General features: G+C 50.2%; 6 protein-coding genes across 6 annotated transcripts; 2 read left to right on the forward strand and 4 right to left on the reverse strand.

Moving 5' to 3' along the window:
• Window positions 1–223: 223 nt before the first annotated feature.
• M437DRAFT_40899 (uncharacterized protein) lies at window positions 224–3,445 on the reverse strand (the record flags this gene model as incomplete). The annotated part of the gene is made up of 3 exons (XM_041020271.1): window positions 224–303; window positions 469–1,029; window positions 1,114–3,445. Coding segments are annotated over 3 exons (2,973 nt in total), but the record flags the coding sequence as incomplete, so codon positions are not given.
• A 490-nt stretch (window positions 3,446–3,935) lies between these two features.
• On the forward strand, window positions 3,936–5,819 carry M437DRAFT_41720 (NIF-domain-containing protein; the record flags this gene model as incomplete). The annotated part of the gene is made up of 2 exons (XM_041020430.1): window positions 3,936–5,212; window positions 5,267–5,819. The coding sequence occupies 2 exons, from the start codon at window positions 3,936–3,938 to the stop codon at window positions 5,817–5,819; spliced, it is 1,830 nt and encodes a 609-aa protein (XP_040882842.1).
• Window positions 5,820–6,172: 353 nt separating this feature from the next.
• M437DRAFT_63365 (uncharacterized protein) lies at window positions 6,173–6,490 on the reverse strand (the record flags this gene model as incomplete). Its single annotated transcript, XM_041024242.1, has 1 exon — window positions 6,173–6,490. The coding sequence occupies one exon, from the start codon at window positions 6,488–6,490 to the stop codon at window positions 6,173–6,175; it is 318 nt and encodes a 105-aa protein (XP_040882843.1).
• A 472-nt stretch (window positions 6,491–6,962) lies between these two features.
• On the reverse strand, window positions 6,963–8,254 carry M437DRAFT_40824 (uncharacterized protein; the record flags this gene model as incomplete). Its single annotated transcript, XM_041020260.1, has 2 exons — window positions 6,963–8,155; window positions 8,206–8,254. The coding sequence occupies 2 exons, from the start codon at window positions 8,252–8,254 to the stop codon at window positions 6,963–6,965; spliced, it is 1,242 nt and encodes a 413-aa protein (XP_040882844.1).
• Window positions 8,255–8,523: 269 nt separating this feature from the next.
• M437DRAFT_40826 (riboflavin-specific deaminase) lies at window positions 8,524–9,342 on the reverse strand (the record flags this gene model as incomplete). The annotated part of the gene is made up of 1 exon (XM_041020261.1): window positions 8,524–9,342. The coding sequence occupies one exon, from the start codon at window positions 9,340–9,342 to the stop codon at window positions 8,524–8,526; it is 819 nt and encodes a 272-aa protein (XP_040882845.1).
• Window positions 9,343–10,282: 940 nt separating this feature from the next.
• On the forward strand, window positions 10,283–12,717 carry M437DRAFT_41092 (DUF1793-domain-containing protein; the record flags this gene model as incomplete). The annotated part of the gene is made up of 6 exons (XM_041020317.1): window positions 10,283–10,438; window positions 10,488–10,516; window positions 10,565–10,587; window positions 10,637–10,984; window positions 11,072–12,409; window positions 12,461–12,717. The coding sequence occupies 6 exons, from the start codon at window positions 10,283–10,285 to the stop codon at window positions 12,715–12,717; spliced, it is 2,151 nt and encodes a 716-aa protein (XP_040882846.1).
• Window positions 12,718–14,062: the final 1,345 nt, after the last annotated feature.

Genomic DNA, 14,062 nt, shown 5'->3' on the forward strand with positions numbered 1-14,062 from the left:
AACCACGCCGACTCACAAGCAAAACGCCTCATCAGGTGAGCATATTGAAAACCGCGTAACATGAGTGACTTCCAATTTCTATATTAGCAACTTCTTACGAGAGAATTGAATTTCTCCGATATAGACAGATTTTGTCACGGGCATGGCTGAGACCAACGAGAACGGGAAAAGTCACTTCGGTCTTGCATCAAAATGCTGAAGGATATGAACATTGGCATTCAGCTCAAGTGACAATGAGATTGCTAATCCGCACACCATTGCTGGTGAAATAATACCTCCTCCTGACACCAATGCCGGGAATCTCTTGGACTGCTTCCTTTGCTTTCACTTTTGTTTTTGTCTTCTTAGACTTTTTACCAGTCTCCATTGCCTGTTTTCCTGTGGCTCCTGTTTCAGCTTGTGCAGCCTCCAATTTCTTGCTCTCCAGGGTACTGATAGCACCGTTACTATTGACAACACCGACAGTACTCGCTCCCCTCAGAAAAGTGTCCCAAACAGTTTGACCGCCTGGGACAAGAGCAAGACATATGGGGTGACGTCTTGGTAGTCCCTTGGGCGTCATTTGTACTTCGTCCACCAATGGTCGTGTCTCTTGATCGTTTCCAAAACTTACGACCAAGACCAATTGCAGAGATTTGGCGGAAGGTGGAAATGAAGGAATAGCAGACAGCTTTTTGCTGAAGCTGCAGCCGCCACGACGGATTATGAGAATGGTATGGGTCGTGACGAGATCAAGTGGAATAGGAGAAGAATTGCAGAGATCAGAGTCAATGATGAGGATGGTAGTGTAAGGAAGGTTGCCAGTCGAAAGACTTCGAGGATCAGGAGAGGAATCTATGGCTGCTGGTAATGGAGCAGCGCCAGGCCCTATAGGTAGCATTGCTGGCGTGGTGAAGCGCTGCAGGCCTTTCTTCGGTCGAGAAGATGCTTCCGAGGACGATGGCAAAGCAGCGGTGGATTTTGATCGAAGCTGTTTGGCTGCATCACGAAGCGCATCATCTATACTGTCGGCATCTGGAAGAACTCCAACTAGTCCATCCAGTTGTTCTGCTAGACGATGGACATCGGCGAAAAGAGCTTTCGGGAGAGAATCCAGAACCATTTCACCTGGACTAGAGGTGGCATCTAATGCATCCAGATCGATGTCGAGACTGAAGTCGAAGACGTGATCACTCAAAGCAGTGTTGTTGTACGTAAGAGCTTCGACAATGGATTCTTCAGGATGAGGAACATCGATAATCAGGTCCATAGCTTCCACGTCGCGCATACGCGTAAAGTGTGGATCTGTTGGATTGATTTGTGACAAGGTATCCCGATTCAATGCAATGTGCTCGTCACGTCCAAGCGCAAAATTACCGAGAGTGTAGATTCTGTACTCGTGCTCTTCCGGTGCTGGTGATTCTAATACCATACCAAATCTCAGCCCGGAAATTGAGTTGACGAGAACACCTCCGTCAATCTTCTGAAGAGTTCCAATCTCAAGACCAGTACCAGCGACAGTGGGGAAAGTAAGATCAAAGGTTGGTTTGTTGGACAATTTGGTGCTGTAGCCGTTTGAGGGAATTAGATTGAGAGGCAGAGTCCAGGGGTAAAAAGTGAAATTGCTTGGAGATTCAGGTCCAAGCATAGTCACACTGGGATGATCAGAAGCCCAATCCAGCGAAGGAGCACCAGGTTTGTTCCCAATTGGCATGAGATGGAGTCGCGCCAGGGAAGCGGCGTGAAAGACATCTGACCTGGCAGCAGTTGATGACACTGTCAGGGGAAGCAAGGCCGGAGGCATCGGGCACTGTTCCGCTTGAACTTTCAGCACCGTTCTCATCTGCTTCTCCTTTCGGTCGGGATGATGCTTTGTGATTGTCCTGTTGGTCTTTGGGATGATCAGCGGATGACCTTCTGTCGTAAAGACCCAAGGTGCGTCGATCGTGTTAAGAGGATGGTCCGGGTCAAACAACAAATACATGTACTTTGCAGTTTCGCCCAGGAAGAAACTCTCCATTCGGTCAGTTTGTTCGCCTGTTCGAACATCCTGCAGACCAGCCCAGCCACACCTAGTATAGCATCTGCGTTTGATGTCGCGCAACGCCATCTCGCCGATATGAAGGTACCAAGGATCCTTCGTAGCGTGGTAGAGATACCACGTAGACTCGATGAATTCTGGTCGACCGCCCCACCATCTCAGACCACCATGAATAGCGCCGGTAGTTGCATCCCACCTTTCAGGCAGAGCACCATATCTCGACCATAGAGCAGTGTATAGAAGATGAGCAGTAACGGCCTCATCGAGTTCACCAGCAAGAACCAGGAGACCAGGATAGTAAGCACTCAGACTGTCTATCCAAGTAAGCCGTGGCCCTCCCGTGTACAAATCGTTCTGGGCGTAGTGTGGATGCGTGAAGTAGGCGTCACGGTAGACATGTCGCATGATGGCAGAATGTGCATCTTTCCAGGTCTGCAGAAAGGCCTCCGGAGAATCTTCAGTGGCATTGTATGATTTCTCTTCCAGAGCAGATAGTAAGACATGCGACTTGAAGGCATATTCAAAGAAGCTGTCGATGCCAGCCCCAATACCAGTCCAAGGGCCAACCCAAGCGCCAGTCTCTGCATCAATGCCAGCACCAATCAGACCAGAAGCACTCCGTCGTTCCCAGACGGCCCAGAAAGCACGTTTAGCCAGACGTTCGAAACGATCATCATTAGTCAGACGGGACAGAGTAGTGAACTCGAGCACCAGACTACCAGCGCCAGCACTGCATGTTTCTGTGATCTCACGAGCGCCCTTTGGCTTCTGAGTTTTGTCACACTGTCCATGCTCCGGATCATTGTTTAGAGGTGAATTCTCGTAGAAAGGAGTGCCGTAGCGAAGATTGACTCTAGGGTAAGGCAGTCCAGTCGGGGTGTGGAAAGCGGGTAGTAGTCGCTCGCCCAGATCCTGAGCAAGCCGCAACAACTGGCCGTTGTAGACGAAGCCTTTCGGCCAGTGGATTCCATCGTCTCTGATGTCAGGTTCATAGCCACGAATGGGCAATTCGCCAATGGCAAAAAGATGGGCACTCAGCAGGCCGCCCAAGCCACGAATTGTAGTTTCAAAGACTTGGACTTTGCTGTCCAAATCAAAGCCTCTTGCACGCCGACCCTGACCAGCAGGACCAGGCGAGCCATCTCCATACTCTTCTACGACCAAGCCGACATAATGCTGAAAGTCATGCAGGGCGTTGTAGTCGTCGGTGTCGGAGAGGGGATCTGAAGCGAGAATGGCAAGAGTAGATAGACTGTCTACAACGGAAAGCGAGTAATTGCCTAGGACATCATTGACCTCGATGTGAGCAGGATTGGCACGGTCGCGTGTCAAGGGGGAGCACGAGAGTGGTCGCAACTCATCGTCCGGGTAAGCAAATTGGCGATAGTTGGTCAGACCATGGTAAAAGACGGAGCGTGTTTCCTTTCTGAATTTGAGTAAGCAACTGCGACAGGATCAGATGAAACCATGACATGTGACAAACCTCAAGGCATCGACCTCAGACTTGGTCATTGCATGGCCGAGGGCGGCGCAAAGGACCATCAACCATACCAAGATCGGCCATGACTGAGACGAGGCCAGAAGTCGCGGCCAAGGGTAAACAAGCATTCCCAGGGCTGCATAGAGGATATCAGAGCATTCTACTCGACGGCCGTGACTTGTCGAACACCAGGATTCCTTCCAAGTGTCTTGATGGCGGATGAAGTCATCGGTGCTTTGGAGACGCCGACCTGGAGAGCTTTCAAGACTTTCCCGTTCCTTCCTCTTCTGTCGTTTCAACATTATTTTGCTGCATCTTAGTCGCACCTTCCCACGCAACAAGACTCGACGAGTCGCATACCTCACTGTATCTCACTCACAGCGCGGGCGCAACCAAGACTCATCTTCTCACAACCGCGCATAACCTCAACTCACAATGCTCTCGCGCGCGGCGCAACGTGCCGCAAAGGCCTCAATTAACCACTTCTCCACTTCTGCTCGCTCGACCGCAAAGTCTAGCCGCTTCGTTCCTGCTGGTGCTGCTGCTCCCAAGCAAGCAAAGCAATCTCCTACCACCTCTGCCCGCCAAACCTCACCAGGCACCAACCTCCCCAAGGACAAGACCTGGAAGGCCACCGATGGCATCAAGTTCGCTGCTCCTGCCGCCGCCGCTTCGCAACCTGTCCGTCCTGCCGCCGATAGCTCCGTAGCACCAGATGCTTCTGCCAGCACAAAGGCTTCTCCCAACGCAAACACCACTCCCTCAGAGCAACCTGGTCCTTTCCCCGACACCACTTCCTCAACCCAAGCCTCAGAAGCTAGCAACCCTGCCTTCTCCGGCCCACAGTCCTCAGATGCAAACACCGCTCCGACAGAACAGCCCACCGAGTCGCAGCAGCCCTCCGGACCTCTGCCTGATCTGCGCCATGGCATTCCCTCGACCTTTGATTTCGAGTTCATGAAGAAGGACGCCAGCACACAAAACCCCACTGAGCAGAAGGTTACTGGTGAAGAGACTCCCGAGTCCACCCCCGAAGCTGCTGGCTTCGGCGGCAGACGTGGAGGAGATGGCGAGGAGGAGCAATACCGTCGCGAGGATTATGAGACTTCGTTTGACAAGCGTCGCGCCAAGATGGCCAACTACGGTTACATTTCATTGCTGGCTTTTGCCGCTGCTGGTACCGCATACTTCACAAGACCCTATGGCGCCGACGAGACCCCTCAAGGCCTCGAGCCCGAGCACATTACTGGATGGGCACCCCAGAGCATGTACGCTCGTGTCAAGAACCGCATGAGCAGCCAAGCTGCCTACTACACCGAGCCTACCTTCCAAAAGTTGCTTCCTGAGGTCCCCGAAGCCCAACGCCCTCCTTTCACCCTGGTTCTTTCCCTCGAAGACCTGCTCATCCACAGCGAGTGGTCTCGCGAGCACGGTTGGCGTACTGCCAAGCGTCCTGGTGTCGACTACTTCCTTAAGTACCTGAGTCAGTACTACGAGCTGGTCCTCTTCACCTCAGTCCCTGTTGCCATGGCCGATCCTGTCATCAAGAAGCTCGACCCCTTCCACATCATTCAATGGCCCCTGTTCCGTGAAGCCACCAAGTACGAGAATGGCGAATACATCAAGGATCTGAACTACCTGAACCGTCCCCTCGACAAGGTCATCATGATCGACACCAAGGCCGCTCACGTCAAGAACAACCCCAACAACGCGTAAGTTTCTCACTTGCCTCACATTGATCTACACGTACTGACTCTGATATTTAGTATCGTCCTGCCCAAGTGGGAAGGCAAGCCATCAGACCCTCACGCCAAGGACCTCGTCGCTCTTATTCCTTTCCTCGAGTACGTCGCTACCATGGGTGTTGAAGACACCCGCAAGGTCCTTGAATCATTCGCTGGCTCCGACATCCCTCAAGAATTCGCCGCTCGTGAAGCCAAGGCTCGTGAGGCCTTCCAGAAGCAGCTCGCCGAAGAGCAAACACGCCGTCCTCAACGCTCGATTGGCGGCCTCTTCAACAAAGCCCTTGGTATCAAGGCTCAGCCTGGTGGTCTTTCCCTAGACAACGAGACCACCGTCGCTGAGGGCTTGGCCCAAGGCAAGATGCTGTCCGACCAGATCCGTGAGCGCGGTCAACGCGAGTACCAACGCCTCGAAGCCGAGATCCAGAAGAACGGCGAGAAGTGGCTCAAGGAGATGGAAGAGGAAGAGAAGAAGTTCATGGAGAACATGAGCAAGGACATGAAGAAGAGTTGGTTCGGCTGGGGTTCAGCATCAGGAGCCCCTGCAACCAGCGAGACAGCAAAGAGACAGGAGTAGAACTTCCTTGACTCTGTCGCGTCTTTCATTCAACGTAATTGCACTCGGGAATCCATGAGTCATGCTTTCCCCTACGTGTGAGATTTGAGAGCGAATCTCCATCACACGAACATGTATTTCTATAACGGCACGCATGAATGACTGCTTGCTTTTTTCTTGCTTTTCGGTGTATAAAAATGTATATCAGGTCTTTGCTCTTCGATATCTCTTTTGCATTTTCTCTTGAGCGACAAATCAACGCCTTGCCATTATCGTCCGTACTCTCTAATGTTACAGCCGCTGTCCATGACTCCATAACTCCCAGATCGAAAAGTTCCCATCTACGCCCCCTTCTCAATGGTCCAAACCTCCCTCTATCCATCTTGCTCTTCTACCACATCTTTACCGATTTCCCTTTCACCAGGTCTCGTTCTCATCCATCCAGTCAACCTTTCGTCAGTCTCTGGCACCAGCTCCCAGCGATCTTTCCACTTGTCATAAAAAGGATTCTGCCCATAAGGAGACCAAGGGGTAGCAGGCGTAGGGTAAGGCGAAGTAGGAGGACTGATGATGAAAGTGACGCTTTGAGGTGTGCTGGCTGGAGAGTATGGGGTACTGTTGCCAGAAGAGGAGTTGGGAGTGTTGTTGCCAGAAGAGGAGTTGGAAGTGTTGTTGCTGGAGGCTTGAGGCATTTTGAGCTGTGAAGTGGTGGGTTGTTTGGGTGGTTGGTTGTGGATCTTGTGGGAATGAAAAAGAGTGCAAAAGTTGTTTGATGTTGCTTGTTGAGTTTATTTGATTGTGCTGTTGAGATGATGATCGAGAATGGCAAGGTTGGATGCCTGTGATATATGTTATTGGGGCTGTGTTGTGTCTTCAAGAGGAGACACAGCAGCATTCATCTTCGAGAGACATGGTGAACTAAGACATATGTGTTCCAGACATTGATCGCCAAGCTTCGAAACAATCAATGGTCTCATCTTCACGCTCGATATGATTGAGCATTGAGACAGCAGAACGAAGCTCAAAGGGCTTGGACCTAAATGTAGAGGGTCTTGATTCTTGAGCTATGGATGGAACTATGTGCTGCAGCGAAATCTGACCAGCATCGAATCGAATGACGGCCCTTTGCTGACCGAGACACAAAGCTATGGTGGTCTTCCGAAGCTAGCACTGAGCTGAAGAAACTATCTCAAGTTGTGGTCGAGGCCAGACAGAGCCTCTTGTGGGCAGACCAGTGTGACTTTTGGCATTTCTTGTTGCAGTAGTGCTGTTTCTTGCACTTTCTGCACAGTAGAAGCGGTTGTTCAAAAGTTGCTTCCACACCACAGTTGCCACACGTAGGCATGTCGTCAAAGTCATCGCTGCTGTTGGCAATTGATGCAGAAGCGGAAGCCGAAGCAGAAGTGACATCTGTCGATGAAGTATTGACTCGGCTGGCATTGTCAGTCGTCTGGTCACCCTCTTCGCTGGCCGAAGAAGACCCCTGTGCTTCGGCTGCGATGGCAGCCTTCTGAGCCTTGGCCCAAGCGTTGCCCATGATTCGATAAAATCGGTCGTTGCAGACCAACTTGTGCTGAGGACGGTGTGCAAGCTCACTATGATACGGTCAGCATACAGTGATCTTCCTATATGAGACAAGAGCCAAGCATACCACTTGCGACTGCAGTAGAGTCGTTGATTACATTGAGAACAGGGCTGGCAGGGCGAGCCATCGTCCGCCTTCTTGTTGCCACAATAGCCACAGGCATCTTGAGGTTTCTCGTTGTCACCAGCAATAACACACTTCATCAGGGGACCAAACATTTGTCGTGCGAGCTGTTTCATGAAAGGGTCGACGCTATCATCCAGCTTGCACAGAGATTCACTGAGATCGCCCCACATACTGTCTGATGCCCAATCGTCGTTATCGAGGCCAACAGGACGAGACTTGGATCGGAAGTCGTAGGCGGTACCATCAACATAGATGTTGAGCGCATGGCGAAGCTGGACCTGAGCATTGCGAGAAAAGCCTACTTTGGTATGCAGTTCTTCCAAAGATTTGCGGAAGTCGGGTCGAATTTTGCAGCCGAGTGTCATCATGACAGCTCCAAGCAAGCAGAGATGATAGCCACGACATCTGTTGGGCGGATAGAGCCACATTGAATCTTTGTCATCTTGGCCTGCAAAGATTGTGGTATCGTCGACCGACAAGCGTTTCTTGAGCATTTTGTTCAGAGCTCCAGAATCGAACCATCTGCGATATTCATGTGCTTTCGGGTGCCCTAGGTAGAGGAAGTTGGTTGAGCCAGCCTCTTCAAAGCCCGACTCTCGTGTTAGATCACGGACGATGGATAGATCTGCGTCGTTCTCGAAGAGGCCTAAGCATGTCAGTGGTGAGCTACAAGAGCGCGCATGCAGTCATACTTACCAGTGCCCCATTTGCTAACCTTCTCTGTCGTCTTAGACTTCGGCGGCATTTCGTCCGCAAGCGTATTGATGTTTTCGTGCATCGTAGCTGAAGCTGTGTCGACGCGTTGATGGAGCTGAGGAGAATTTTGAGAGGCGCCGAAAGTGAAGAAGTGCGCCTGGCAACACAAAGCTGCAGGAAGCCGCGGCCAAGCATGCAATTGGCCGAAAAGAAGTGAAAGATGAGTTGCCTGCGGTGTTTCCTTAGGCGAGGTTTGATTGCTGGAAGCTAAGACAGTGCGGTGGCTTATCAATATGCGATGGGAGTGAAAGCCATGTTTTACACCTTCAAAGTTCCACAAAGAACCACATCATCGCCAAGTTGCTGCCATTTTGTTCTTTGAAGGCGAGCGACTGGCAAACTGCTGCTTTCTGATCTGGGTGGGGACACGACAACACCGCCTTGACCGAGCCAGGTAGGTGCGATGGTCACAATGACCGAGTTGATCAAGTCTGCATTCTCTGTCGACAGCAACGAGTTGATGATAACCCCACCTCCCTCAATCATGATACTCTCGATACCTCTTTCCTTGATTGTTTGCAGTATATCCAGCCAAGCAATCGATGTCTTGCTTTCAGACGTTTGTGCTTGTGACCTGAGAACAATGTAACATCCTCCAACTTCTTCCAGCAACTTGGCATTCTCTGCACTTGGTGTCTTTGCCGTCACAATCCACGGTGCTCTACCTCGTCCTTGTCTGGCAAGATTCAGAATCTTGGTTTCAGAAGTCAGCTGCCATCTTCCTTGAGGGTCGATAACCACAGGTCGAGGCTGACCGGTCAAGCCTTCACCACCATAACCACCAACTCCTTGGATTCTGCAGTTCAAGCTAGGATTATCTGCAATTGCAGTGCCTACACCGACCATGATAGCATCGTGTCTGCAGCGGAGGTAGTGAGTCATGGCTTTCGACTGCGGACCTGACAATGCTGTCTGAACACCAGGAGCCAGAGATAGTGCCGAGTCCAGTGATGTTGCAAAGGTGAGTGTAACAAAAGGCACGGCTGAATCTGTTGATCCACGGTCAACCGCAGGGAGATAAGGTTCTAAGAATTCTCGATCGTCCTCAGGATACAGCAACTCGCCGCGGCTTGCCATGATGTGCAATGTCTACACGTGCAATTACCAATGATGGAAAGAGCTTGGTAAATTGTCTGATTGCTTTGTGCTTGACAGCCTCGGCTGGCCAAAAGTCTTGACCGAAAGATTCCAAGCTTTCTTGTGACCCTGTCCACCCATCCCCAAGACATCCAAGACGTCTGTTCCTACATTCGACACCACTCTTTGCACCCCGACCTTGAGATGTATCTCGCTGGCGTGCTGCAGTGCAACACCGGAGAGTAATACCACTTGATCTTTACCGTTGATCGCCTATTGTTGATTTTCTTCTGATCACATGCCTCTATGCATGCTAGTTACTCCGCTCTACTTCCGCCATGTCGTCGATCATCCAAAACTCTGATTCGTTGCCATTGAGCCATGGCTCTCAAACGGATACAACTTGGACTCCTGACTCGAGTCATTCGCAGTGAAATTAAAGTGCCTTAGAGCAGAAGATGGCACTCATTCCTAACAAGATGCCGTCACTTGGCACTCGACACCGCTACATTGGGACAAGCTCTTTCCCATGCCCACAAGTGGTCGTCCGAGACTCTACTTGTCCTCGGAGAATTGATCAGATGAGTTGCTAGAACAATAGCCACTTGTCAATCTTGACCGCTGAGACCTTTGAGATGCACATCATACGGGCATGCCGGGTGCCATGCTAAGGTGGATCTTTGCAGAAGTAGATGAATTAGCTTGGCAGCTACACAGAAATCAGCGCCAGATGACAGCACATAAGTATGACCGTTGAATATGCAAAACTCAGTCGATGTTACATTCCGCATCCTCCTGATCACTGGTCATGCCCTTTGTCGATCTTCTGCACTGGTCTACCTATCCTATTAGCCTGTAGAAGAATCACTTCAAAAGGACATGCTCTCTCCACATTTTCTATAGCTTTCCCCAGTACATTGCATTCTTATACAGAGACAAGATGTTGTCTCTGGCATCTTTAACTCTGCTGGTATCAAGCGCGTTAGCTCAGTCTTCCTTCTCTCCAACCAGGCCACCAGCAATACCTCTTGCTGTTTCTAACCCATATCTCAATACCTGGCAACAGGCTGGAAGTGATGGCGGCAACGGTGGATATGTAAGCACTAATCCATGCCAGAAGTTAGCATATCACTGACATACAGCAGCTTGCTGGGCAGTGGCCGAGATTCTGGGCGTAAGTTCTAGACATTTGCTTGATAGCCAATCTATTGACATTCAACAGAGGCCAGGTGACGGGTTGGACAGGTGAGTCTTCTGAGATGCTCCCAGAGAACAAGACGTTGACAGATTCGAGGTCTCATCAAAGTTGATGGAGGCGCCGCAATAACCTGGATGGGTGCTCCTAATGGACCAGCTGTTGCTACTCAAACGAATTTCGAGTATACGTCGACCAGATCCGTCTTTACATTCTCAGTGGATGGGAAAGTGGGATTGAATGTGACGTTCCTTTCTCCAGTCGAACCTACCGACCTCAAGCGCCAATCCATCCCGGCATCTTACATGAACGTTGAAGTGTTCTCGATCGATGGTGCCGAACACAATGTTCAGCTATACTCGGATGTCTCTGCTGAATGGGCATCTGGAGACAGGTCTGCTATTGCACAATGGGACTTTGGAACCATCAAACCTGCTGCTTCCAAGCGTGATTGGACTACAAGCTACTCAACGATGCAGACAGTTACCGTTCCTGCATCTTCGATCACCTCTTCCAATCTCTCGACGACTGCAGCTTTACCCTCATCATCTGCTACTGCTACCGGCATTGCGCCCGCTGGTGGCATCACTTATCATCGCTTCTATCGCCAGGAACAGCAACTCTTCAGCGAGAGTTCGGACCAAGCGAGCTGGGGTGACTGGATTTATGCATGCAATCATGCCGGCATGACCTACTCCAACGGCGGTATCGACGTAGACGTTCGTGGAGCATTCATTGACAACGGAACACTCGACAACGACCTGAACACTAATTACAGAGCAATCAGCGACCAATGGCCAGTTTTTGCTTTTGCTCTTGACCTCGGGAATGTGGGAAGAAGTCCAGCATCGGCATTATTTACATTGACTCTAGCACAAGAGCAAGCCATCCAGTTCGAATATGAGAAAGAAAAAGTTGAGCAATTGCCACCACTCTGGACAAGCTACTTCTCGAGCGAGCTCGATCTGATTTCGTTCTTCTACAACGACTGGTCCAACGCTCAGACAGCTGCAAACAGCATTGATGACCAGGTCGCTACAGATTCGTTGGCAAACGCAGGGCAAGACTATCTCACTATCACCAGTCTTGCAGTCCGTCAAGTTTTTGCCACTACACAGCTCGCTGGCTCGCAAGATTCCTACTACCTCTTCTTGAAGGAGATTAGCAGTAATGGTGATATGCAGACCGTCGATGTCATCTTCCCTGCTTTCCCACTCTTCATATACTTCAACCCAGATCTCGGTCGCTTACTTCTTGAACCACTGTTCATCAACCAGGAGGCTGGCAACTGGCCAAACGCATACGCGATTCATGATCTAGGTGTCTTCCCCAATGCTACTGGGCACAACGACGGCAATGCTGAAGAACAGCCACTGGAAGAGTGTGGCAACATGATGGTCATGGCTCTCGCCGTAGCTCAGAAGGTCAGTGGCGGCGTAGACTACTTGAATCAGCACTACACTCTCCTCAAACAATGGAATAACTATCTTGTCAATGATTCTTTGATTCCCTCGAACCAAATCTCTACGGACGACTTTGCAGGTTCGCTAGCAAACCAGACCAATCTGGCACTAAAAGGCATCATTGGTATCGAAGCTATGGCCATGATTGCAAACCTGACCGGTCACACTGAAGATGCTCAAAACTTCACCAGCATCGCTCATAGCTATATCAACAGGTGGCAGCAACTGGGTATTGCTCAAGGCACGAATGGGTCGCTTTCACATACAACCTTGGCATATAATATGCCAAATACTCACGGCTTGCTCTACAATCTCTACGCCGATACCTGGGTAGGCACGAACCTGGTGCCTCGCAGCGTGTACAAGATGCAATCAGCTTTCTATCCATCCATTGCAATGCAATATGGCGGTAAGTCTCCCTCCTCTTCTCTTTTTCTTACTTCAACTAATGACATGACAGTTCCGCTCGATACTCGTCATACCTACACCAAACTAGACTGGGAAATGTTCGTCGCTGCAATTGCCTCAACCTCTACCAAACAGCTCTTTATCTCCAAAATCGCTTCTTGGATTGGCAAGACACCAACCAATAGACCACTCACAGATCTTTACGAGACAGAAAGTGGAGATTATCCTGCAGGCTTGAACTTTGCCGCAAGACCTGTTTTGGGAGCTGTATTTGCTCCGCTGTTGGTTGGACAAGGTCCCCTCGGCTGAGTAACAAATTGATGTTCATTTTTACTTTCCGGAGGCGTGCTGTAGAACGCCCATTTTTGGGTGGATGCCGAGATATATACAGCTATTCAGAGTTTATTGTCCGAGCGACTCTTTCTGTTTGTGTTTCGTATCGTGCGTTGAATAGAAGCATCTCAGTTGGATCCTTCGCATATTGAGCAAAGGTTCAGCATAGGAGGGTTGCATATCACGATCAGTACTTTATCAATGCATTCATATCTCATCATAGTTTTGTATCACAGTTGATACCATCTAGATCCACGCACGAGTACATTAAGAGAACAACCATGACTAGAGCGCAAACCAACGACGAGTGGTTTACCCTTGCATCGTCTCCGACACCGCATCCAGACCATCATCCGTCCGCACAATTGCACATATCGTTCTCGCCAGTCCAAACAACTCAAGTCTCACCCGAGCCATCATCCCCGGCTCCCCAGACCCTATCTCTTTCCCCCCCATGCGCCGCTCACCGTTCCTGCACCCCAAAATGAGCACCGTTGTCAAAGAAAAAGGCTTGTCGCACCCGCTAAATTGCTTGTCTGTCCAAAACAAGCACTGTGCTCAGCTTGGTCACCGTTGCACAAAACCAGCTGAATCCGTCATATCCGGCAATAGCATGGAGAAACATCCCGCGGGGAGAAGGATCTGAGACCTGAATGTTCTGGACGTGATATAGCGCTAGTCAGTGGTTTCGGTATTTGTGATTGCTTTGCGAAGTGCTCGCCAAAGGAGAGTAGGTGAACAACAGGGAAACAAATTGATCACCGCTGTCAATAAGCAAAAGAAGAAATTGTCGATCCGGGAGGCAGTAACCCTGAAGAAAATACACACATAACAAGCAAAAGATCGTCCAAACTTCCTCTCTAGCCGAGGCTACGGGTACCTTTTTTTTTTTCGGCACGGCTCCGAAAAGAATTAGTGACGAAGATAAGATTCGAGAGCATATCTCACAAAATCGATTTTCGAGAAGAAGGCAAATGTACAGGGGTGAGCGCGAGGCACGCGACAACGAAAATCTGTCAGCCGCAGCAGACAACACCAGTGTCTGATTGCGTGGCCCCCTCCAAAACGGATTGTGTATAAGGCCATTCGGATAGAAGATGCCGGTGGCGTCTAGACGCTGAAACCTTGCAATCTAGGTACTTCATTGAGCACCGGTCAAGGTCAACAGTAGGGAAATGAGAAATAGAAATGAATAGAGGATTAGTCTTTGTATGTTCGTGATGCTATGCTTGTGGTATGCTATTGCTATGCGTGCAAGAAGGCAATAGACTCGACTTGCAGAAAATACAAGAATGCTATTGACATGCGTCGTGTGGTATCG

Source organism: Aureobasidium melanogenum, assembly GCF_000721775.1.
Source record: "Aureobasidium melanogenum CBS 110374 unplaced genomic scaffold scaffold_3, whole genome shotgun sequence".
Lineage (NCBI taxonomy): Eukaryota > Fungi > Ascomycota > Dothideomycetes > Dothideales > Saccotheciaceae > Aureobasidium > Aureobasidium melanogenum.